Below are 25,223 nucleotides of genomic sequence, written 5' to 3' on the forward strand. Positions count from 1 at the left end.
GATATAACTTTTTTGTGATTTGCCTTGTTTTCTTCCAAATAATCTGATAGCACATAAAAGAGATGCTTCATCGGGCAGTTGGACTAGATGATTGTCATCAGTCCCTTCCATTTGGAACTCCTCTTCTTTCTCTTCTCTTCTCTTCTCTTCTCTTCTCTTCTCTTCTCTTCTCTTCTCTTCTCTTCTCTTCTCTTCTCTTCTCTTCTCTTCTCTTCTCTTCTCTTCTCTTCTCTTCTCTTCTCTTCTCTCCTCTCCTCTCCTCTCCTCTCCTCTCCTCTCCTCTCCTCTCCTCTCCTCTCCTCTCCTCTCCTCTCCTCTCCTCTCCTCTCCTCTCCTCTCCTCTCCTCTCCTCTCCTCTCCTCTCCTCTCCTCTCCTCTCCTCTCCCCTCCCCTCCCCTCCCCTCCCCTCCCCTCCCCTCCCCTCCCCTCCCCTCCCCTCCCCTCCCCTCCCCTCCCCTCCCCTCCTCTCCTCATCTTCTCTTCATTATCAGCCTTGTGTAATGGGCTGCAGTCAAATTTTTCACTTCCATCATCTTTTTCCATGTACTACAGAATATTGTATTGCATCAATCACCTCCATTGAGCCTGGACACTGTCTGCAACCTCTGTTTTGTCACACCAAGCAAATGAAACAAAGCAAACTGGTTTATAGTTGCCACTCAGTTACCACAGTGGTCCCACATTTTTCTTTTGCTGCCAGTGTATTTACTTCACTTGTTCCAACTCAAGCTGAGCTTTGGTTTTCCCAACTCCATACCTGCACACTTTAGTAACGTCTCTATATTCTTCCCAGGTAGCCCATCCCCACTTCCTCCTTCTGTGTACTTCATTTTTTCATTGAGCTCACTCAGGAATTCCCTGTTCATCCATGCTGGCCTTTTCCCATGCTCGCTTGACTTCCTGCATGTCAGAATGGACTATTCTTGTGCTTGAGGCTTTCCTTGAAGGTAATGCCTTGGCATATGAAATGAAGTTATAAGCTTTATCTGTAGGGTTTTCAATCATAATAGAAGGCAAATTTTTAAAATAATCGTTTATGCTTAACTGAGTAATGAAATGGACTCACTAATCAATTGCTCATTATTAATTACTGTTATTGCAATGCCTATAGAAAGCAATATTAATGAAAAAGTCACAGTTATGCAAAGAGGGGGATTAACTGGCACATTTTCTTCATTTCTTGCTGTTTATAATATTCCTGAGGTGGAGAAATTGAGCAAGAAGTTGTAGTTCGGCCAGAGCTTACAGAAGCTGACCATAGCTCAATAACTCAAAATTAAAATAGCTGATGAACTGTCGTGTTGTAAAATGGGGAGCAGCAGATAGCTCTACTGGCTTCAGTAAGCAAAAGAGGAAATCTCTAATTCAGTTAAATAACACTTGACTAGCTACACAGTGCAGTTTTTTATGTCTAAGCTGAAAAGAAACTTATTGTTGTGGCTGTCAAAGGCAGGCGATCAAGGAAGGGCAAGATAAATTATGAATGAAGTCAGAAGACAGGCATGAGGTGTTCTGTTGAGCTCCTGCTGTGTCCTTCCAGCCCCTTTCCTCATGAAATACCAGACTGCAGTTGCAGTTTTTCAAAATTATGTCATTAGAGTTCCTGAATGGTTGCATTATTTTCCACCAAGCATGCAGGCTGGTGGTTCTTTCACATGCTCATAGGTGAAATACCACATGAATCCAAACTGAGAGACACAAAATTACTGGTAAATGAAATGTGTAAGAATGCTGGAATTTTGTTTCCTGTGTAAATATTATTTTTCATAATCTTTCATGATTTTCCAATTCTGACACACAGGAAAGATAACAGCAAACATATGGAACAGAGATGGGTACACGTAGTAATGGAAAGAGTTGATTTGCATGCTACATGTAATAATATTGTATATTACGACATATGCGTCCTTTTCAATCTCAGCCTTCTAGGACACAGTTCCCCATGCTGCAGAAATGTTTTCCCCTAGAATTACAAAAAGGAAGATAAACACATAGGTTTATTTATTTCACCATTTCAGTTTTACCTGATTTTCTTTTGTTCCACACTCATACTGAGGTGAAACGACTGTGAAGAAGTAGCACTGAGAACTCCACCTTTTATTCTAATGAAAAACCTGATACTAACTTTTGTTCTGTAGTGTAAGACTTACCATTTATTTTTTTAGCAACCTGCATTTGGAAGGGCAACTAATACCTATACTCTGAATTTTATAACTAGAAAGAGTAGAGTTGCAATACGTGGAGTATTACTGACAATGAAAGCTATAGATTTTAAAAAGTATAGGGTTGGGGTTTTTTGTCTACTTTGTAATTTCAAATTTCACATTGAAGGTTTATGATTGTATTTAAATTAAATAAAAAACGTTGTCCAAAGAATTTGCAGATGGTTGATAACAGGTGAACCCTAATTTTTCAGGTTTCTAGTCCTGAGAAAGCTCTCCCTGTGGACATGCCCTGACACCATAGTGCTGAATGTGGATTCTGTTAGGAACTCTTTGTTCCAGCTGGTCCACACTGACATCTTTTTTCTCACTGTCTTTTAGAAAAATTTCAGCAGTTACAGATTTTGATGTCTGCACGTACATAAAAACAAACATGTAACTCCAATGCCCCAGTATCTCAATCTCCCAATTTCATACATATTCTTGGTTACAATTTGATTTAGGTAACAGACTGTTTGATCAGGTAATCCTTTCCTTATTCTCTTGATCTATGGAAAACTGCATGTTAAATCTAAGCAAATAAGGTAATGTTAAACAAGAAGGGCTAAGGAAAGGTAAATGAGAAGTAATTATCAGGTTTCAGTATAATGTGAAGGTAAAATGCAGTATCTCACTACTCTGTTGAAAAAGCAGATATTTATGTTATGCTTTCTCTTTCCTAGTGCTAAACTGTGTTCTCTTATTCTTCTCTAGGCTGCTATAGTACCATCCGCACAATCTCTCAACCTAACTGACTTCTACTTCAGCGATTTCGAGCTATCAGATTTTGAAACAACACTGTGTACGATTCGAATGTTCACAGATCTCAACCTAGTGCAAAATTTCCAAATGAAACATGAGGTATGAATGTTGTCAAGTGCTTCTTCACATAAAAAGACAACTTCATTATTAGAAAATCAGGAGAATAATGAAATGATCGTACAGTAAATATAATTGAAAACCTGTATTAAAGAGTACTTAGCAAACGGGGAGGGTATTTCAAGTGGGCAGTATTGGCATTTGTCCTTAGTTCGGTTCCACTGAATGATGAATGATTTGGTTAATGGACTGTAAAATGCTTTTAGAAACTTTGGGGAGTGGAAATAGAGGACTTCGTTAAAATTCAAATGAGTTTTAAAATCTATTGCAATATTTCAAAACCAGCAAGAATAAATATATAAAGACTAACAAAAGCAGTCAAATGTATAAATTAAGAATGGTAAACAAAAGAATAGGTAGCAGGAACAGAGAAAAACATTTCACAGCTAATAATATCAGAAACTATGTAAAAGTCAATAATGTGTCTTAGTAGAAAAATGGGGCAAATTTCATTTTTTACTGACAGAGGAGTGGTATTTTAGGCCCATGGAGTAATTTGTATTGTAGCTCATGTCTGAAGAGACACACAGAGATACAAATCAATGTTTTTAAAAATGACCATTTAGGAGATTGATCAAAGTTTGAATGAATTAAGCTGGTTTTCTCCAGCAAACGGAATATTGAGGAAGGAGATCATAGCAACATTTCAGTAAGTGAAAGACAGTTATAAAGAGGACAGTAATAGAGATTGTTCTCTATGTCCATATAAGGTAGTAAAAACAATCAGTTTAGTCTTTCACTCACAAAATATTAGGTTAGAGATTAGGGGGAACTCTATAGTTATGGAGATAGTAAAGACTGAAACAGATTAGTTATGTGGGCTGTGGAAATTTCCCTGGAGGTTTCTACCAGTAAATCTAGTTGTAGATATGCATCTGTCAGAGGTGATCTAGACAGGTATTCTTATTGTGCTCCTGGCCTGGAGGTAGACTAGGTAATCTCTTTGGCCTCTTCCACTCAATACACACAATTTCTATTTGTAAACCTTTTTTAAACACTTTAATTTTTCCTTTACGTATTTTTCAAAAAATTGCAAAAGCTCAGTACAAAAATTCAGAGGACACAGTAGGCAAACAAATTAGTAAAAGAAAACAGGTATTTATTTTCTACATTACCAGTTTATAGACCAGTTTAGATTAGTAGAGCGTAACGGCAGAAAGGAGTACTGTGTTACCGAGTAACTTGTTCCTTAAGAGATATGTCCCAACAGGAGAGAGGGTATCAGCCCAGTAACGGGTGGACGTCTAGTTCTTAGTGGAGAAATTGTAATGGATTTGTAAAACCAATAACACCATGACAATAGACACGCAATTACACATCTCAATAGAAGCAAGAGAACGTTGACAGCTGTGAAGCCAGACTTTCATCTTTCCATACTAGAGCTAAAGAAAACTGGCAGTAGCCACATACTGCTTTTTTAACAGTGGAAAGAAAAGAGAATACTGCTGCTTTGTCTGTGGAGAATCTCTTATGTTGGTGAATGATACTGGATTTTCATTTCTGTCAGTACATTTTTCACTATGAACACTAAAACTTGTCTTGAACAAACCAAGGCTTAGGTCCTCAGTCAGCATTTACCATACGGCAGTATGCTGTGGTCATTTAAACCAAGGGATCTGTTCTAGTCCACATCAAATTACTACCTGACCTTCACACCTTTTCACTTCCTTAGAAATAAAGTATAACCCACAACTTGTAGTACTGTTGTGTAAAACATCCAGGACATACTTTCTTCCTGCATAAAAAACCCCTATCCAGTAATATAGTAGTTGCAGTCTTCATATATACTTATTTGCTTTCCAAAGTCCAATTCTGCTTGTCTTTTGACAAGCTGGTATGAGGGGAAAGCCACATGTTCACTATCAAAGCAGCTCTTAAGAGAACTCTGTAACTAAAAAATAAATTGTCTCTATGAAATGTGTCATTACAAACAAGAATTCTTTTCTTCCAGTTAGCTTAATATAACTCAGTTTCTGAACTGCGTCTGACACTAACATTTAGTCATTAGTAATAAAAACCTGAAACCACAAGTATTATAATAGATACTCAATGAGAGGCTGAACTAGTGGCTATAAGCATATTCTTATCTATGTTCACAATTATGTTATATTTTAACTTTGTTGAGGTTAAAAGGATTTTTTTTTTCTGTGAGAGAGTTGATTTTCAAGCTGGGTTAGAGAAAGATTTGTTTTAATTAAAAAAATATATTTCTAATACATTTTCAGTTAACCATGTGATGCTGTTTCTTAAAGGTTCTCTGCAGATGGATTTTAAGTGTGAAGAAAAATTATCGGAAAAATGTTGCTTATCACAATTGGAGACATGCCTTTAATACAGCGCAGTGCATGTTTGCTGCTTTAAAATCTGGTAAAATTCAGGTAGGTTTTGGCATTTCTGCATTAAGAATCTTTTAGCACACGAATTCTGTAACGATGGATAGTTGATTGTCATGTCAGTAAGATGCTCATCATTCTGCAGTGCTGCTAGTGAAATCAAAATAATTCTGTTGAAGACTTCTGGCTTTAAGTGCTTGGTTTGTGAAACTATTGTTGTGTTGTTATGTACCCAGTAAGAGTTCATTCCCTTGGAAATGATCAGGTGGATGTTCCCAATAGGAATATCTCAAGGCATGTACATGATTATGTCCTTTTTTGAAGTTAATGATTATGCTACAAGCAAGTCAAAAAGGCGAGGAAGAAAAGGACTGACCTTATTTCAGGATATTTCCTTATAATATTCAACAGAAATTTATTGAAGTTCAAGCACAGAGCTGAGTACAGATTTAGACAAACAACAGAACTTTTTTTGAAAGAAAGGTTTAAATGCTCATTTCAATGCTTTTGAACAATGTTTCAACCTTCCACTTAAAAGACATCATGGTTTTGAAAACAACCTACTTATTCTTTAATACAAATACTGAGGGGCTAGATGATCCCCAACATAAGAAAAATGTTGATTCAGTTTCTTCAAAGTATGTTTTTAGGTTTTGTTTTTATATTCTTGAAGAAAACAACGTTTATTTTCATTCTTAATTAATGTGTTTCTTCATTTTGATTATGGACAATGTTATTAGTGGGTTTATACTATTTTATAGCAAGCACTTCTGAGAATAAATAAATCCTATATCTGTAGATCAAAACACAGTGTCAATAGAGGCATTCCCTTCCTCTACAAAGTTTGTGTCCCTAAAAAAAAAGGGCTAGAAGATTCAAAGGCAAGGGCCTTTCATGTCCCTTTTATACTGAAATGGACATGGTAGTTTTGTTCTATGTGTGGCCTAGCAATCTCTGATAGCTTGCTTGCTATTTTTGGAATCCTGTCAGCCCCCACTGCAATTTCCATAAATTGTTTTATTCCTAACTTTTTTGGGTTCACTCCACACTGATTTTCATGTCCTAGATTCTGGAGGCAGAAATGTTGTTGAACATAAGTCAATTTTCCCTGGTTTGAGTGGAAAAGTAAGCACTGGGGGCCACATTTTCCTAGCAGAAACATAAAATCAGCCATTTCCAAACTGATTTGTCTTTTGACTAGAATAAGGACAGGTTTCATGATCTAGAAATCAGATGTAAATTCACAGAAGTTGTAACTGCTTAAAGAGAATTTGAATTTGATTGTACACAGGGCACAGCCTCAGAGTGGCTGGGCTGTCATTAGCTGATCAAAGTTCCTGTCCCGACTGTTGTGCCTGCTGTTCTTGTGCCATTGCAAAATGCTGCATGAATACTGTAGTTTTTTCCAGACTATATTTCTTACTGGGCAGATATAAATAAACTTGCTGTCAAATTCTATTGAATATTAAAGATACAAAATAGTCACAAAAGAGAAGCTGTAACCTCTCCACTAATCCTTGTTGAATCATAGAATCATTTCAGTTGGAAGTGACCCTCAGGATCATTAAGTCCAACCATAACCTAACCTAAGCTCCAGAATAATTTAATAATGAGTTAGATATTGTTTAATTCTGTTTACCATGGGTTTTAAACTCCTGTTAATTCATTTGCCCAATGATCAATGAAAAGCATGATTTTTTCCTTCTGGTTATTTCAAGGACATTTGTGGAATGAATTTTTATACCTACTTGGAGAATGTAGCCTAACTCTCTCGAGGTAACAGAGGAACTGAGCTAGAAGTCATGAGGCCAGAACCGAAAACAATTCTCATTCTCTTTGCTGCCAGGTGACATTATACAAGTCACTTTCTCTTCTACTGTATCAGTTTCCTCATTAGTATATATAGGGCTAAAGGATGTTTCCTCTGAAAACTGCATTGAGGCCTGTGGAGAATGATTACTACTGTGCACCACAACTTCAGAGATAACCCCTTATTCCCAGCACACCATTTTACATCCTTGTCTTCTTTGGGCCGGAACCATATCTGCTATGTGGAAAAAAACAAGACAGCACATTTAATACCGATCACTCAGAATAAATCTCTATTATAAAGCTAACTCACTTCTTGTATACTCTTACATACAGAGCAAACTGACTGACTTGGAAACACTGGCTTTGCTGATAGCAACTCTAAGCCATGATTTGGATCACAGGGGAGTGAACAACTCTTACATACAAAGGTAAGTAAGTCTAAGAGAAGTTAAATAAAAACAGATGAATACCAAAATCACAGAGCTAAATTAAGTACAACCTAACTGATTTGATGTTGTGAGGCTGTACAACAGAGCAGGTTTGTACAAAGCAGTAAGTGCAAGAACAGCCAGAAACATTCAAGGAGTCCAAAGCAAAGATGCACAACCTGTTACTGACTATGATGGCAGATGAAGTGAACTCCTTGTAGACCGTGCAGGGGCAGCATCTTCCTGCTCCTGTTTCAGATGTCCCACACCCCTTTTCCCATACAGTGACAGCAAAAGATCCCAGCTTCTAAAGGATAGCATATAGGAAACACGCAGTTTTTCAGATTGCTCAGCCAGAGGTCCCCCCAAGTAGTCCAGGCCCGCAGAAAGCTGAGATCTGCAGTCATCTGATACAAAAGTATCTCCATACCATTTTGAACTCTGACTGTTCTACTCATGAGTTAGCCACGTTTTTCCAGAATTCTAAGTTGATTTGATAAGATACATATTTAAAATCACACGAGAAATGCGTGACTGTTTTGCACTGATTTTGGGTTATCTTTACTCTTGAACTTGGATGCATTCTGGAAATACAGCAAAAAAATTAGAAAGCACAAAGTCAAAATATGTTTTAAAATCTTGAAAGAAAATATTTTTACTAAATAAAATATTTCACTTTGAAGTTATCAAAAAGCATCTGAATTCCTCTGAAATCTTCTCCATATTTTAATTTTTAACTAGAATTACTTGTTTTGTTAGAATTTATTAATAGTTTCAGATCTGCCCCTAATCTGCTTCTCAGTGAATTTAGTATTCACTTCAGGGAACAGCAGATTCTTCAATTAAATAAATAGCTTGACTTAAAACATGGTATAATATGATGACTGTGATACAGCAGTGTGTCCTGATCTGACCAGAGATGGGGAAAAGATACTCAGAAATGTACACTTGTATCTTTTTCTGGCAGAGTTGGAGAGTGGTTTTTTGGAAGAAGTGGTCTGCTGTTCTTGCCGTGTGTAAAGTCAGATATTAGGGAAGGCAAAGTTTGCTTGAGGCAGAGAATACTGAAAGGCAGAAAATAAGTAAGCTGAAGCAGAATTTCAGCTTTTCAGATATGTTCAGAATAACACTAAGACTAATGTGTAAAGGAAAAAAACTCAACTCGAAACCCCACAAAACTGAGAGAGTAGCCTTTTTCCAGTTTCCTAATAGGGGATTCCAGCAGTAACTGTAGCCTTGCAGTTATTGGAACCAGTTAGCTATTTTTTGCTTTATTTATTTAAAAATAAATTTCCTGGAAGACATCTGGAGATGCGTCATCTCCTCTCAAAAATGTCCTGGGAAAGTGTCATAGACAGCAAAATCCAACATTCACACATGCTGTAAAACAGAGATGATTACAGCTTAATAATTCTTTTTCAATAAAATGTTCCACAAATTTTGTTTTTAAATCTCTCATTTGAGTCTAAGTGAAAAGTTATTTTTTCCAAGAATGGATCCCTTTTGTTTCTTCACTGGAAGCACAAAGAGTGGATACTTAGCATATGATTCTTTTCTTAAGCGACAGGGTCTCAAAAATTAAAATGGTCCTGGTAGCAGAAACTACAGGAAATGAACTGTTTAAACGTCTTCTGGTAGATATGCAGGGGGTTTGTTTTATTTTTCTTCCAAACCGACATGTAAAGTAGGCAAGCACAAAGCACGAAAACTGCATAACCAAACTACTGTGTTCAGAAAGCAATGGTGTCCTTTGGCCTGGCACGGTGGTTTAACAGAAATGCTGTGCACTACAGAAGTAGGACCTGAATTTATTTCCAGTTCTTGTGTCTTCCCAGACAGCCAGGATCTGTAAGTACTGAGCAAGCTCTAGTTTGGTGCAGTACTTGGGAAGATAACCTAGGATATTTCTCACATATTTCTCTCTTCAGTCAGGATGAACTTTAGGAGACACAGTATGCATCCCATTTAACTCAATGGGAATTTCACCCAGCATGCATTGGCACCATCCTACAATTTGTTTCTGTACAGAAACATGCAAGCACATTTGCTCTATAGTCCTTTTGCAGTGGTCTCAGAGGAGGTGCTGGGCAGCCAGCCCACAATCATCAGGGGCTCGCATCCTTTAATCTCCCTTTCCGCGTTTTTGTTTGTCTTTCCATCTTTCTCTCTACATTTTTGTGCTTCTTTAATCCCCAGAGTCTCCTCTTATGACTTCCATTTGAGTCTTGTGTGCACTCACACAGGGACCCAATCCTGCAACTGCTAATTCAGCTGAATGATCCTTAACCATACAAAAAGTCCCATGGAACTGTATGCTAATAAAGAATCTCTTACATGATTAAACTTTTGTAGGTCAGATTATAATTATAGTAATAGCTTCAGGATCAGCAGCAAAACAGACTTCCAAGAGAATCCAAATTTAGTTAAAGAGATGAGATAAGCAATGTGGGACCAGGGCTAAAAGTTAAGATACAGTAGCAAAAGCTAAGAACCATGTTACACAATGAGGAATGGATGGAAATTAGAAATCCTCAGAGAGGAGGAATTTCTGTATTTTGTCTAAAGCTACTCACATAGTAAATTCTATTTTCTAGACTAAGACAGCTTTAAATTCTGTATCCGCATAGTTGGTTTCATGCTGTTTTTCCCCGCCTGTATAACCAACATTGTGTTTCCCTTTTGGATTTTGCCCTGAGCATAGGGAAAGTAATGATATTGCGGTAGTTCAGTCATGAAGAGAGCAGTGATGAATGAAGTACCGACAAAGTTACCAACAGTGGGAAATTACTTGATCAGCATTTTGGGCCCTGCACCAGAGTCCACTGAGGTCAACAGGAATTTTTCCATTGCTATCAGAGGCCTTCCAATTCAGTCTGTTATTGCTTATAAGCTCAGTAGCTGAGTTGACTAAATATGCCATTAAAAAAACCAAAACTGTCACTTAAATTTTGTTTCTGAAGGAACCCTTCTTGTTGCCTTTCCTTTTCATACAATAACTTTCCCTCTCTATAAAATGTTTTATTAGAGTATTACTCCTTGTGTGCAGCTGGTCTCTACAGGTAACAGAAGGCAGAAAACTAGAGTTGTCAGTGTTGTGACAAAGTAACAGCATTGTTTTATTATCTGTACTCCATCTGCATCCCTCCAAATGCATTAATTTTGGCCAGTTACACAGAAGGGGGAAAGGATCTGGTTAAGAACAAGGATGGGTGGGTAGGAGTGAATTGATAATAAAAGGAGGACATTAAAAGGGAAGATTTTCTGGATTAGTAGTATGTTTAATTTTATTTCTCCACCTGATGGGTCTTTTTACTCCTCAGAAGTGAACATCCACTGGCTCAACTGTATTGCCACTCAATCATGGAGCATCATCATTTTGATCAATGCCTTATGATCCTGAATAGTCCAGTGAGTGCCACATTTTCGTGCATGCTGAAGGAAATCATTCCCTATTCTACTTTTTATTTTTAGCTTTTGGATAGAGTCCCACCCTTGTACATCTCTAAGTGATCTTTATTCCTTTTTGGGTAAAGAAAGTAAATGCAGCAGTTTTGAAATCACAGTTTCATTTCAGAATGCCACCAAACCTTATCAAGTGTTCCCTGATAAGGGACGTCTTGCTAATATCCTTTTAAGTTCCTGCTTCCTTGGACCAAAGGAAACAAAAGGCTTTGTTGGCATTTTCGTGACCTCTTATGAACCACCAAACAAACCCAAGTCCTTGCCCTCATTTCAAAAAAACATTCTGGCCTATGCATAAACAAAGCAGTCCTGATGAGACCAAACCAAACACTGCTAATGTTGACATTCCAAAGTGAAGCCAAACCTAAGTAAAGTAAATATGCAAATAAAACTACATTCTTGTCCTATATTATTAACTAATTCTAAGACCAGTTATTCAGCATGCACAATCATTTCAAAGCAGTATATTTTCAGTTTGTTTTGTACCACAGACATGGTACATCCAACATCCTTTGTATTGCAATTATTCTTTCCTATGCAGACAGGAAAATATGGAAAAAAGTGGAGGCAAGTTGCCATTTCACCAGCTCCATAGTGCTTTGCTTTAACAGTGGGCTGCTGATCTTAGATTTCTGTGTAATAGCTTGTTATTTATTTATATTGCTTATAAAAATAATGCATTTTCATTAAGATGAGGTGTACAGGCAGGTACTTGAATCTGTTCTCATTCCCATGTTTCAGAGAGGTGGGGAAGAGGAAAGAGAAATATTATGATACAGTTAGTAGCAAATTTAATTTTGATGAAGGAAACGGACTTAAAGGCTTTGATGTTGCTCTGCCTGCAGTTTCACTTTGTAATAGTCAATTATGATGCTGTTGCTGTGCAGCTTTCTGCCATTACTCAAGAGGACTGGAAATTTTATTTTTAAATTAGGGAATCTGCAAAAGGAAGCAGAGTAAAAGAATGACATCAGATATCAGCAAGCAACTTAGAATGATCCAGTATCGAAGAGACATTTTAGCAAACTGGTATGCTGTTGCCCTTTTTACTGGTAACTGTTGTTTTTTTGTTTGTTTGTTTGTTTTTGTAAAGGGAAATCAGATTCTCAGCAGCCTTTCCATTGAAGAATACAAGGCCACACTGAAAATGATAAAACAAGCTATTCTTGCCACAGACCTAGCACTATACATAAAGTAAGTCAGAGGCAAGTTTGGCTGGATAGTCATTGCTGGATGTTTGGATTGTGTCAGCATGCTGCAAAATCTTTTTTTTAAACTTCTTTTAAAGGAGGAGAGGAGACTTTTTTGAACTTCTAAGGAAGAAGCAATTTAATTGGGAAGATCCTACACAGAAGGAGCTATTTTTGTAAGTAAACACAGAATGATTAGTTAATATTATTAATTAATTTGAACTATATTATTTTATTTAATATTATCAGGTGCACAATTTACCATGCCATGTTGTTAATTTCATTAAAATTAGCAGATCTGTGTGCTCTGGGCCTGTACAAACTGGCATTAGTATATACATCACTGAATGACTCTCTAGATCTGAATTACTAAGTCCACAGACTGTATAATAAACTTTGTTAAGTAACACATGGAGTTACATGAGCAATTTTGCTCTTCCCAAAGAGTGTAGGGTTCCCGTGTAGGTACCATGTTATTCCGCTGTTGATAATTTATGCTTAAATATTTAATTGCTGAAACCAATAACTAAAGATTCAGGACAGGCAGTTTGTTTTGGAACTGATTTCTTACTGGAAGAAGTGAAGAGAATAGAAGAGTAAAAATAGAGACACACATTGTAATTCACAGCTACAGAAAAGCAGGCTTACCTAGGCTGTCTGAGAAAGGGAAGATGCTATATTTCAAATTCAGGGCCCTTAAAAACCATTCTAATTTAGTCACGTTTTATGTCTATTCCTATTTCAGGCCTTGGCCATCATACTGTCAACAAAATGGCAGTCACTGCTAGTGTCAGAAATAAATAAACGTGCTGTCTGTCCAGTAGCAAAGAGAATGAAATGGTTCATCTGACGTGAATCTACCAGATGACCCAGTCCAGATTTGCTCATTTCTGTGTGCTCTTTTCACACAGACAAAAGTCTACCACATCATCGAGCCCTGGACATCTTTACAACTTCGATTTAATTTAACTTGTTGTTCTGACTTTGATGTTCCTAGAAATTTGATATTCTATTTTACTGATCACTTGACTTGGTGGCTACATACATTTCACAATACAGCAATTCATAGATTTCTTCCTGTTTTCTTCTGCAGAGCAATGCTGATGACTGCTTGTGATTTATCAGCCATAACCAAACCATGGCCAGTTCAGCAACGGGTATATGCTTAATTTTAAGATTTGCTAAATATAAACTTGGCGTAACAGCTTCTGCTTCCTCCATCCAGGCCTTATGGCAAAGACAGTGGTGGAATGCAGAGCCTTAGGTAGCAGTCTTTCAAAGTGCTGTATGCAGACTGGAGACTTTCTCAGGTCTTTGCAGCAAGATCTATGCATTTAGCTATGTCACCATGTTAGCAGTAATCTGTAGGTAAATCAGGAATCTTTGTTCTTTCCAACATTTCTGTGTTACTACAAGACTAGTTAGTATCAGCTGACCTTTTCCTATGTGTTGATCATTCCAACTGTTCTCAGTGGTGAGAGGCCTAAGTGCCATTCTATCCACCTTGCTTTGTCAGAGAAATATCAGCACACGCAGATTTTTTCCTTTGTGTACAGATGTGTACATGAAGAATTCTAAAAGCTAGCTGTTAAGCTGGAGAGTCTCATTATAGGGGGTCCCAATTCAATATATCCTGAAGAGAGGAAGCACAGGAACCAGTTTTGCTTGTAGGCAGCAAGGAACCTTTGAGAGTGCTCAATGTGGAAAATCTCTTACAGATTGCTGAGCTTGTAGCTGCTGAGTTCTTTGATCAAGGAGATAAAGAGCGGAAGGAACTCAACATAGAACCAACAGTAAGTGGCAGAATCATACAGAATCACCTCTTTCAAAACGGCTTCTACAAACAGCACTACACATTCCTTTCAAAAGCCACTATTTCTCCCAGGGCCCAGAATATAGAACCAACTCCTTCCCTGTCTTCCTAGTAGTCAGTTTTCTTGTGTGGTTCCCAAACACTGTGTCATTATCTCTGAGCCAGAAGAACAGACAGCATTATTTCTCCTGAATTAGTATTGCTAAATTGTCTAGGAAATACACTCCTAAATTGGTACCTTTTTGCAACCTATCCTAAACAAGTAAGCTTGTCTGTTTCTCTAGATATTTAGGCTCTGTGAGTCCAAAGACCACCTCCTAAGACTAGTCGTGCACTCAGAATACCTGCACTATAACATACATAATGATACCCTGCTGAGCTTGCTGTGCTTTTTATGCTGCTGCTTTTTAGTTCCAGGCTGTCTCTTTGGTTTTCTTTGGGTTTTTTATTTAATGCGTTTAAATACAGAGCTTGTTTACTTCTTATTTGCAGGATCTAATGAACAGAGAGAAGAAAAATAAAATTCCCAGCATGCAGGTTGGATTCATAGATGCTGTTTGTTTGCAGCTATATGAGGTATGGTGCCTACGAAAGAATTGCAAAAATTAAAAACCAGAACTGCTTACTGAAGCCCCTAATAATTTCAGATTTTAAATTAGATCAAAATCAAATAAAAAACTAGTCCCCTAGTTAAAAAGGATTTTTTTTTTGTTACATATTACATATGGTTCATTTGGAGAAATGATTACTTTTAGTATTTATCATTAATGGTATGTTTGTCTGATTAATGTATTTTGTTATATTTTTTAAAAACCTAGTGGTAATTGCTGTGCTCTTGGGACTTGGTGTTAGATCTCAGGGTTATATTCTGGATTCTGCCAGTAAGCTGCTATGATCATCAGGGAAAATCACAAAACTAACACTTTGCTATCTATGAAAAGAATGCTATCCACGTAGTGCATGGAAAAAAAAAGTTTTGTTGAAGAGTTCTAAAGAATTCAGAATTCTTCATGCAAAAGGTGATATGCTACATATAGGAAATTTATCTAAGTTTGACATTTCCCATCCTATTTTTTTCTTTCTTTTATCACACGCAAAAAGCAGTGCATGAGAGAATTCATTGAAATATTATTCATCCTAGTCACAAACTGCATAAGCAGATATTTGGTCAGATATAGTGTGAAAAAAAACATGATGATTTCTGATTTTTTTAAAACCAGTAAAGCACTAGAGTGAAAGGCTGTTCATTGAGACTGTAGCAAGTATTTTACAGGAACTGAGGTGAGAAAAACAAAGGTGAGGAACAGATAGCCTCTTCCAATGGGAGGAACAAGGTGATTACTCAAATTTTCCCCCCTTACACAGAAGGCTTCTAAAAAGAATCCACATCCACCAGCTGGAAGGAAACAAGGGTAGAGGACAAAGAGGGAGCTACTAGCTGCTGCCGCTGAAACTCACGTGCTTTTGTGCTGTAGAAACTGTTTGACAAGAAAATAAGGCAGCCTTTGCTGAGAAAACAGAATACTGTCTCTAGTAGGAGGGAGGCCATTAAAAGAAGACCCAGTATCTGTGGAAAGGTACAGACTATACACATAATTCTTTGAACAGAAAACTTGACTAGGTTTGAATGCCCACAGCTCCATAGTCTGAACTCCTATACTCTTTATTCATTTATGAAAAGACCAGAACATTTTCAATTATTTACTCTGAAATATACACTGCAGCTTATGTCAACGGTTACCAAGTGTAAACTGTACCCAGCTCCTGTACAATTTGTCCAAGGAAACGAGGTGCATGAGTAAGTTCTAGCTGCCATGCCTCTGCTTTGTAACTGCAGTTTTGTTAAACCACAGTGAAGACAAAGCCATTCCTGGTTAGCAGCCAAAAGCACCTATGTATGTTTGGCATCTTCTTCCTTCTCTTTAATTGGGGAAGAAAGAAGGAGAGGCTACGTTCACAGGAGGGGCTCTACGCAGCATATTTTCATTCAAAAGACGTTGCCTCTTACAGTTTCCAGTGTATCACTCTTATTTGTCATCCTGTCTCACAGTCTGACCTGAACTGGAACAGTTGGTTGACAATGTCTGTGATTTATGTAGTCTCAGAGTGTGCCAGCGTGTGTCCTAACCTGACAGACAAGTGACACTGACCAGTGCGGGGGTAGAAAGCACAAAAGAGAATGGGGCGCCTATGAGGAAGTGACAAAACCCAGAGCAGTACTGGGAAAAATCCAAGGAAGGGTCTATGGTTTGAGCTGATCCAGTGTTTGTTTATTTTGACTGGAGTACAGGTATGGGATATCACCTGCTTATACAGGTTTTTGTTTTCTTCACTGAGTGATAAATGGTAAAACATATGAACAGCTTCAGTGTTGCTTTGAAAATGAACAAGCACACAGTTCAGTCTCCAATGTTCTAATGCTATAAATGCACGCAATAAACAGGGTTGTAACAACAGCCTTTTCGCTGTTTTCTTAGCTTTCATCCACTCAGCAGGAGTTTGACACACAATGCAAGCAGCACTGCAAGTATGTGACTTACCATGTTATTCAGAGTAGTTCAGATGTCAATGAACTGAAGTTCTGTGGCTTGTGTTAAGCTGGGGAACCAGTGCAGTTAAACTGAATGATCTACAAGTCTTCCCTGAACAAAAACAAAAACAAAACAAAAAAAAAGAAGTGTATTTCACTCTCCTCAAAGTTTAATTGAAAAAAGTGTACCATTTAGCAGCTTAAAATGCTACTTAGATATATTCAGATAAATGAAACAGAGAAACTCCAGAGGAATTTGACAGCTCCATTCTTCTTACAGTGGTGTAAATCAAGAATAATTTAAGTCTACTGGAACGAATGAAGTAGTCTATAAAGCGAAAAGGAACTATGAAGATATATATGCAAGTTGATAATTCAGTTGAGTCCCTATGTAAAGTTACAGGAGAATTAGAGATCGCTACATCACGTTATTTGAACGAGACCTAAATTCCATGTGAAATTCTGACTGACTGTATGTTTTATATAGTGACCAGCAGGATTCTTCTCTGTGTACTTTACAGTCAGTCACAATAGTTATACAATCAGTGGGCTCAAACACTCTTTCCTGTACTTGGCTGTCTCACATCATCTGAACTATTAAACTCCCACTTTACACTTCTGAATAGTATGACTTTGTTCCAAAAGCCAACAGAACCCCTTATGCAAGGAAGGACTGAGTGCCATTATAGTGTGAAGATACATTTCACCACTTCCATCAGGAAAGAAAAACATAAAAAATGCTTATGAATTGTTCTTTCATTTAAATTTTCAATTCCATATTTAAATATCAGACTCCAGTTTTCCTTCACTCTGATGTAGTAACAGCCACATCATGAAAAATACTTGATTGACTTCAGTCACAGTTATTCTTAAAAGGCATTACTGTCAAATGTAATTTATCTATCGTGCTGTCTTGAAGTAGATATTTCTGGGAGAAGTCCTCTGAATTGGTTGACAAACCATCAGTGAATATGGTCACACTGACCATGTCCACTCTGTGTCTGATTACTATTCCAAGGTCATCCTTATGATCAACCTTGTCATACATAATGGCTGGCTTGCAAACAAAGTACATGCACAGTACAGAGTGTTTCAAAAAGACAGACCCCATTCTGCTGAACTGCAGATTTAAAATTGGGTCCACGTTTTTGAAACACCCAGTACTTCACCAGAAATCCTGGACAGGTCACTTGTGCATGGTACAACAAACTTACGGTGTCTTCTGCACCTATGCATCAAGTGCTGTATAGACACTGCTGCTCAGTCTCATCTACACTAGTGCCAGGTAACTGTGTTCATGTTTGATGTGCAACAAGAAGCCTTCCTTAAAGTTCAAAATACAAGTTCAATTTCAAGTATAGCTAGATAGACCTCATATTTCAATTCTAGTCTGTCTCATAGTCATATTTTTGTTGTTAAATGTAATCTGTTTGCTGATCTCTTCTCTCTGGTATCCAGTGATAAGACACATGAGAGTGGTTCAAAGCCGCACCAAAAGAGGTTTAGACTGGACATTAGGAAGCATTTCTTTACCGAGAAGGTGGCCAAACACTGGTACAGGCTTCCTGGAGATGTGGTTGATGCCTCAAGCCTGTCAGTGTTTAAGAGGCTTTTGGACAATGCCCTCAACAGCATGCTTTAACTTTTGGTCAGCCTTGAAGTGGCCAGGCATTTGGACTAGATAATCATTGTAGGTCCCTTGCAATTGAAATATTTCTATTCTATTCTATTCTACTCTACTCTATTTTACATATTCTTAATTTATTTCAGGCACTAACACATGTGTCAGAGGCCTGCTACCCTTTACTGGATGGCTGTAGAAAAAATAGGCAGAAATGGCAATCCCTAGCTGAACAACAAGAGAAGAATCTCATTAATGGAGAAAGCAATCAAGCCAAACGGAACTGAGATGCTGACTTAACAACCACAAGCTTACATAAGAAGACGTAGTAATAAGAGAGTACTGCATTTTGCCAAACACTGTATGAATTTGGCTGATGTTTTGCCACTGCTGTATTATTTTTCCACATTTCAAGATATAGCATGACCATGTATATGCCAAGGTTATATAAAGATAGTATGTTTATTTTATTACATCTAATTGAGATGGGAAAAGATCTGCAAGGGTAGTTTTTGCTACCCTATTCCACAAGAAGGTACGAGTGCAGTTACTCGGCTGTCCCCAAGAGCCTATTACTTTATAGATGTATATAGTTTTTTAGGGATCATGTTGTGGCCAGTATCTTAAAGACTACTGCATTTCGCACCTTTTTTCCTCTTCCAATCTTGCTGTGCTATGTTATAAAAGTAACGAGCAGTCTTGCCTGTTCTCTTCCCAGAGGTTCAGAGGAAAGATTGGGACTAATTCTGGGAAGCCTAATCCAGCATATACTATGCTAACTTCTTTCAGGAGACAGAACTGGGCTTCAGAGTGAAGAAGTCCCACAATCTGTGCACCCAGTAGTTTTTTTTTTTTTATTATTACTATTTTCTCTTTTTTTTTTAAATTCGTCTTAGTAAATGTCTTACATTTGGAGAAAATTTTAAAAACCCTGTGAATTACTAGGCAACAGAGGTCTTAGGAGTTTTGTGGTAGAAGGGTCATAATTATCCATGGATAATGGATAATTATAAAGCTCTTGAAGGCTGACGAAATGTCACAACATAACTGACAGGCTGTCATGGAAGAATGGCTCCCATAGAAGGCTACAAGAAGCACACAGAAAAATGGAAACTAAACAGGATAATTTTTATATGCTGGTTTTAACCTCATTTGGAAGCTGAATTTGACATTATCGTAACCAACAGCCTGAGTCATGGGCAGGAAGAATAGAAGAGAATGTGACTGCAAGAGCAAGAGATGAAAATCTGAAGCAGAATGACACCAGGATGGGACACTTCCGGTGACTATCAAAGACTGATTCTTTAGGCCAGTGCTATTATGAAATGGCTATGACCACTTTGAAAAAAGATTTCTGTTAACAGCTTTTAAAAATCATTTTTAGCATTAGTTAATGTTAATGATGACTAATCACAGTGTCTCGAATATGAAAAAATAAGAAGAAAAAAGAAAAAATAAGGAATAAGAAAAAAAAGAAAAAAAAATAGCCAAGAATGCTACAGGGATTTGCCATTTGTATGAGGCATTGATGTCCAGAAAAGTAAGACATCATTTAATTTGCACTAAGAAAAAAGTGGCATTGATATTTTATTTAAATGAAGATGACTAATAAAAATTAGTTTGAATTAGGAACCAATTCAAGAAAATATATGCATAAGACAAACACCAAAAGAGTAATACAAAAAAAGTGCTATTCTTTGGGTGGATAGGATTAGGAGATTAATATCAGCAATCTAAGACTGGTTAGCAATATGTGTAGCTTTGGCTGCACAGACACACAGAAATTGTTATTTTTTTAATCTGTAGTAAATATTTTTCAGTTAAAATCAGCAATAGTATTTGGCAAAAGTAATACATTTTGGATTATACTTTGAAGTATGGGAGTTTATGTCTATCACAGTAACACAGAAAATTCTAGTTGGAAACAGCAACAAATTCTTCTTCCCAGGAGATTATCAATCCCCCCTTGTAAGAGCTGGTCAGAAAGTGAAAACAACCTCTTTTTATCAGTCTCTGCATTTAAATAAATGACACAAAATGCTAATAAAAGACAAAGCAAATGTTTCAAAATAGTCTCAAAAACATTCAAAATGTTTCGTAGTTATTTTTTTAATGTTGAATAAAGTATTCTGGTACTCTGCAGCATTTCTGTCAACCTAGATTATTTGTCACGGATTAAATCCTATCTCAAATTTCTCTAATGACTACCGATAATATATTATTGCAGCTGATTTTGAAAACATTTTTATACAAATGTACTTCTCCTTTTTTTCCGGATTTTAAAAAAAGAATGGAATTCAACAATAATTACAAATTCCAGGGCTACTGTTATGCAGTGTTCCATATGTATATTTATATACATACACAGTACAATATATGTGCGTAGTATGTCATAGCTATGCAGAAAAATGACAGCAACCTGTCCCCCTGGCAGACGCCCCTACAAAAAAAGTTTTTAGGTACTTTCTGGTAAATAAGAAACTTAACTTCAAGATTTTCATAGTCCTTGTATATTATTTTCCTTGAATGCTTGAGATACTGAAATATCATTATTATGCTAACTGATGAGATATGTATTTAAGATAAATATGAATCAAGTATATGTATATAAAGGTGTATTCTTGCTAGTATGGTTGAGACTAGTAATTCACAGTGACAACACAGCAAATCAACTATGGTGATATTCCAGTGTAGTGACATATCATTTACATTAAGATCCCAGTATGCAGTATGCCTTTGCTATATTGTGTGTTCAGCAAAGCTTTACTACAACATAGAACTATTACAAAGCAGTTCTGGATTCACACCTTTGACTTGAAAGAAATGGGTGTGACGTTGCATCTTTTCAAAGGTTCACTTAAAATGAACACAGTTATACAGTTATGTGCATGTATTTAATTACATATTTGTACACATCCCACAGAATCTCCTCCACTACAGAGATCAGCAGATATACAATTCCTAGTAAATAAACCATTTAAATGTCATAATACACCTGTATCTGTATATATTCCTACAAAATCAACCCCTTTAAGCTACTGGTTTAAGAACCTTAAAAGTATAGATTGCTGTACTTCATGAAAATTTAGAGTTGATCAGACTGTTTATACAGTGTTCTACTCTGCCTGAAGACAAAGTCATAGTGTGCTGGGTTTGTGTCATTTGTGTCAACTGTTCGCAGAAAATGTTATTTTTGTTCATAATGTAAATAGGTGACAATATGAAAAAAAGCCAGGCTGTTTTCTGCCTGAAATTCATTGCCTTCAGAATTCAACATTTTCAAAGCCAACTAATGGATTACAGCCATGCAGCTGCCATCAATTTCATAAAGAGTTCCGTATGTAATTATTTTCATCAGGTCTGAAACATATTCTCTCCTAACTTATATTGTCAAGATGAAATTGAGTTTATCACTTTTTCAGTCCATTAAAGCCATTGTGAAATTTGATATTTAAGTCTTCCTGGTATAGAATTTGTCCCACTAATTTTTAATACTTGTCTCAATGAAGATATCTAAGTCAGTATCCTACTTGTTCTCAGATACATTTTCTTTTAAAGTCACTCCACAGCACAGTTTAATGCTTAAAGTACACCTTTCTTTCTGTTTTTCTTCCCCTTCTGAAAAAATAACTAGTCATATGTGTTAATATACACTAAACTACTGATTAACCCTACCTTTTCTAATTAAATTAACAGTGAGGCTGTTAACGCTTTTCCAACAAGTTAGTCACATGTTCCATATTAGCTGTAGAATGTATAGGTTTCCTCTTATGTCACACAATAAAAGAAGGGGAAAATAACTTAATGTTGATTTTTGAGACAGTATTGATTTTTAATCGGTAGCAGTTTGAAGTTAAGAGCAGATTATTCTCATATCTTCTCAGAATGAAAGTAAAAGTGGGCAAGTGATAGAAGTGAGTAATCTATTCCATTGATGACCAGCTGATCTCCCTTCAGAGGAGAGGACTGAAGCCTGATTTTATGCATCACCCTCTGTCAACTGGTTGCATGTAAAGATAAACTTTGAACTCCAGTCCAAAGCACTTTATCTGGCAGTGGCATGAACTGCCAAAATTAGAACACTAATTCATATATCACATTTTTCAAAATTACTGGATAACTGATTTTCCAATCATTATACAGGAAGATTATGAAAAGTCAGATTCAGCCCCTTAAAATTAGGGGATGCTTTGCTGAGTGATCTGCTTGGTGCCACTTGCAGTTATGAATGAGAAGACAGCAGAGAGTTTTGAAGGAAAAAAATGCCTCACTCATAATAAATTCATACATTTTCAAAGGTTTTATAGAGACCTAGTATTTCAGGAAAATTTTTGCATTTGCTTTAGTTAAGAGTCTCGTCTCTGTGATGCTGTAGCTTCTTCATGTCAAGTCACATGCAGTTTACAATCCACAAGGTTTCAGCTTTATTTCACAGTTCCCTGTTTTACTTCTTCAGGGACTTGCACTAATTTGAAAGATAAGCTTGAACATTGGAGCTTGAATAAAAAAAATGAGTTTTGACAAAGTATAAGAATTAATGATGGCTCGATTTTGGGGTTTGGACTCTCACGAGAACAAGAAACATCACAGAATCTGGCTTGGTAATTAGTGACACTTGCTCAATGCAGCAAACTGTGACAGCAGGAGATTTTATCTTTGGCATTGCTAGATGAATGGAAATCGCATGGGAAGGTGTATTTTCCACATAAAGAAGTCTGTTTCCATAGAGAAACTTATGTATAAGTACCACTGTTTGTAAATGTGTATTTATGTGACAATGCTATATAATAGCTAGTTTCCACTAACCTTCACAGCGTGAGCTTGCCATGCCAGGGCCTCAGGCACGCTCAAATGCCCATCTGAAGTAAATTATATGATTCCCATTTATGTCAGTGGGAGCTGGACTGAGCTGTAAAGAAAGCGAAAAAATGGGTCAAATCCACCTTTTTTTACCTGTAAAGAGGGACCAAACTCTCACCCTTGGTAACACCTGCCTCACTTGCTCTCTGCTGTATTCAGCTACTCCTGCTGATGCCCAAGGTACCTTACAGATGTAACTGAAGTTAGAATTTGAGCCCTCTATGTATTCACGTGGCAGGCAGTGTGAAATGCACTGTAAATAATTTTAATATACATTTCTATTGTAGTTTAATAAAACTCTTAATCACAGACACTAGCCACTGAGTTTGTCCATTTGTATTCTTTTATCTTTTAAATATATTTGAACAAATACATAATTTCTGGGCACAGTATGCTTGTACTAGGTTAAGGGGGTTATTCTGTATATTATGTTCTGCCTGTAAGTAGTATTAAAGTCTTCAGAATGCTGTGTTCTCACTTGCTTCCATCCTATGATTACTTAGTAAAACTACTTTCATTACTTAAGAGAATCATTAGTCTTACTTACTGTACAGCTGACAGAGAATAGAGAGTCAGGTTATTTTCTGTGGTCAGCCTGGTGCTTATTACTTATTTCCTCATTCTTCTCTTTGTACTGTTTTTATGCTTTTTAAAATAACAAGGACGATGTCAAATTTTACTGTTTGTTAATTAATATGATTGAGGTTGAATTTTCAGCACCTCATTGTTCCCTGATTCAGTTTTGCTTTGTTTTTGTTTTTTAATATATATTTTATAATAACTTCTCTAGGTCCTAGAAATCCTGAAGAGAAAAGCTTTACTATTAATATCAATACACTTCTAACATAAGCACTACTGAGATGAGCCAGTGATACAAGTACTTCTTGTACTGTACAGTACTTCCTGTACTGCAAAAAATAATTCACTGCTACTAAACACTAGAGAGCACTGCGGCTACACTTATTAGGACCTCTCAGAAATAGGTTTATTGGATAAGTAGAGCTGGCAAATACAACAGTTACACAGATCCATCCTCATCCCCTGCCCCCAAACATCAATTCCTGCGGTATCATATAAGAAAGACTGAAATAGTCAACCAAACGACTTCAAACAAAACTTATTTTGAAAAACTTATTTTTGACAATAAAAGCTGCATCATCTGCAAACTGCTAATCCCAGAGGTAATTCTAGACCAGTGGGCTTCTTGGCAGTTTCTGCTCTTTGCCTATTAGGTTCTCCACAGGAACACTTCTAGCTTGGCTTTTTTTAGCTCTAGGCAAAACCAAAAAGTATGTACATCCCTGACAAACAACAGTCTCATTCAAATAGTTATGAAGGGCCAGATTTAGTTCAGCACAAAACACAAGTACTGTTTGCTTGAACCAACTGCAATTTATGAGTACAATTGAACAACTGTCTATGTATATCTACATATCTCAGGTAACCATTTGCTGTCGGGACTACGGTCTTCCCGGCCCACTCATCAACTCCGCCATGCTCCTCGTTAGTCTTTGCTGGCCTGTGGAATGTTTGAATTCATTTCTGAGAAGTGGCACAGTTTTCAACAGGAGTACTGGAGTACATTCCTTATCCAGCCCAGAAAATAATATAACGTTAAACTAGGGCATTTTTATTGAAGAGGTTAAAAAGAATATTACACCGACTGTCACGTCTTGCACAATTACAATGGCGTTTTAACAAATGGAAAAAACAGTAGCTCCTTCCGCTGGCCGTATTTGTAGTAACAGTGGTAACAGCTATTGCTGACATGTATTTCACATTCCTGTGAAATCTCACCCTTCAAGATTTTTAGGAAATACTTCAACTGTCTGAGTTTGTTACAGTAGTAAGCTTTGGGATCTAAGTTTATAGAATCTGGCAGCCATTGAGTTTTTTAGCCCTTCAGAGAATAGCAGCATTTCTTAGCACATACAGAATTTAGAACTTCTATTTCAGTTGTCAAATATCACAATTTGTAAACACAGTAAATTTTCACTTCAGTATTTACAATTCAGAATTTCTTTAAACACCTGACTGCATGTTTTCCCCCATTATCCCAAAGCTCTTTTTTTAGTTAACACAGAAATTTATTTT

General features: G+C 36.9%; 1 protein-coding gene and 1 long non-coding RNA gene across 8 annotated transcripts in view; one reads left to right on the forward strand and one right to left on the reverse strand.

Annotated features, from left to right (window-relative positions):
• LOC139827841 (uncharacterized) overlaps positions 1 to 16,756 on the reverse strand; it is a 46,305-nt gene extending 29,549 nt beyond the window's left edge. The window contains exon 1 of the long non-coding RNA XR_011738905.1: positions 16,659 to 16,756. This is a non-coding gene — a long non-coding RNA (uncharacterized lncRNA). The remainder of the gene's footprint in view (positions 1 to 16,658) is intronic.
• The window catches only part of PDE5A (phosphodiesterase 5A), a 134,865-nt gene extending 113,150 nt beyond the window's left edge, over positions 1 to 21,715 (forward strand). For all 7 annotated transcript variants that reach the window (XM_065836321.2, XM_065836322.2, XM_065836319.2 and 4 more), the window contains 10 exons: positions 2,916 to 3,062; positions 5,333 to 5,458; positions 7,559 to 7,653; positions 10,974 to 11,061; positions 12,209 to 12,309; positions 12,404 to 12,481; positions 13,399 to 13,462; positions 14,024 to 14,098; positions 14,611 to 14,694; positions 18,419 to 21,715. In XM_065836321.2, coding sequence (XP_065692393.2) covers positions 2,916 to 3,062; positions 5,333 to 5,458; positions 7,559 to 7,653; positions 10,974 to 11,061; positions 12,209 to 12,309; positions 12,404 to 12,481; positions 13,399 to 13,462; positions 14,024 to 14,098; positions 14,611 to 14,694; positions 18,419 to 18,556 — 996 coding nt within the window. In that variant the 3' untranslated portion in view covers positions 18,557 to 21,715. The remainder of the gene's footprint in view (positions 1 to 2,915; positions 3,063 to 5,332; positions 5,459 to 7,558; positions 7,654 to 10,973; positions 11,062 to 12,208; positions 12,310 to 12,403; positions 12,482 to 13,398; positions 13,463 to 14,023; positions 14,099 to 14,610; positions 14,695 to 18,418) is intronic.
• Positions 21,716 to 25,223: the final 3,508 nt, after the last annotated feature.

The sequence above is a fragment of the Patagioenas fasciata genome, chromosome 4, assembly GCF_037038585.1.
Source record: "Patagioenas fasciata isolate bPatFas1 chromosome 4, bPatFas1.hap1, whole genome shotgun sequence".
Taxonomy (NCBI): domain Eukaryota; kingdom Metazoa; phylum Chordata; class Aves; order Columbiformes; family Columbidae; genus Patagioenas; species Patagioenas fasciata.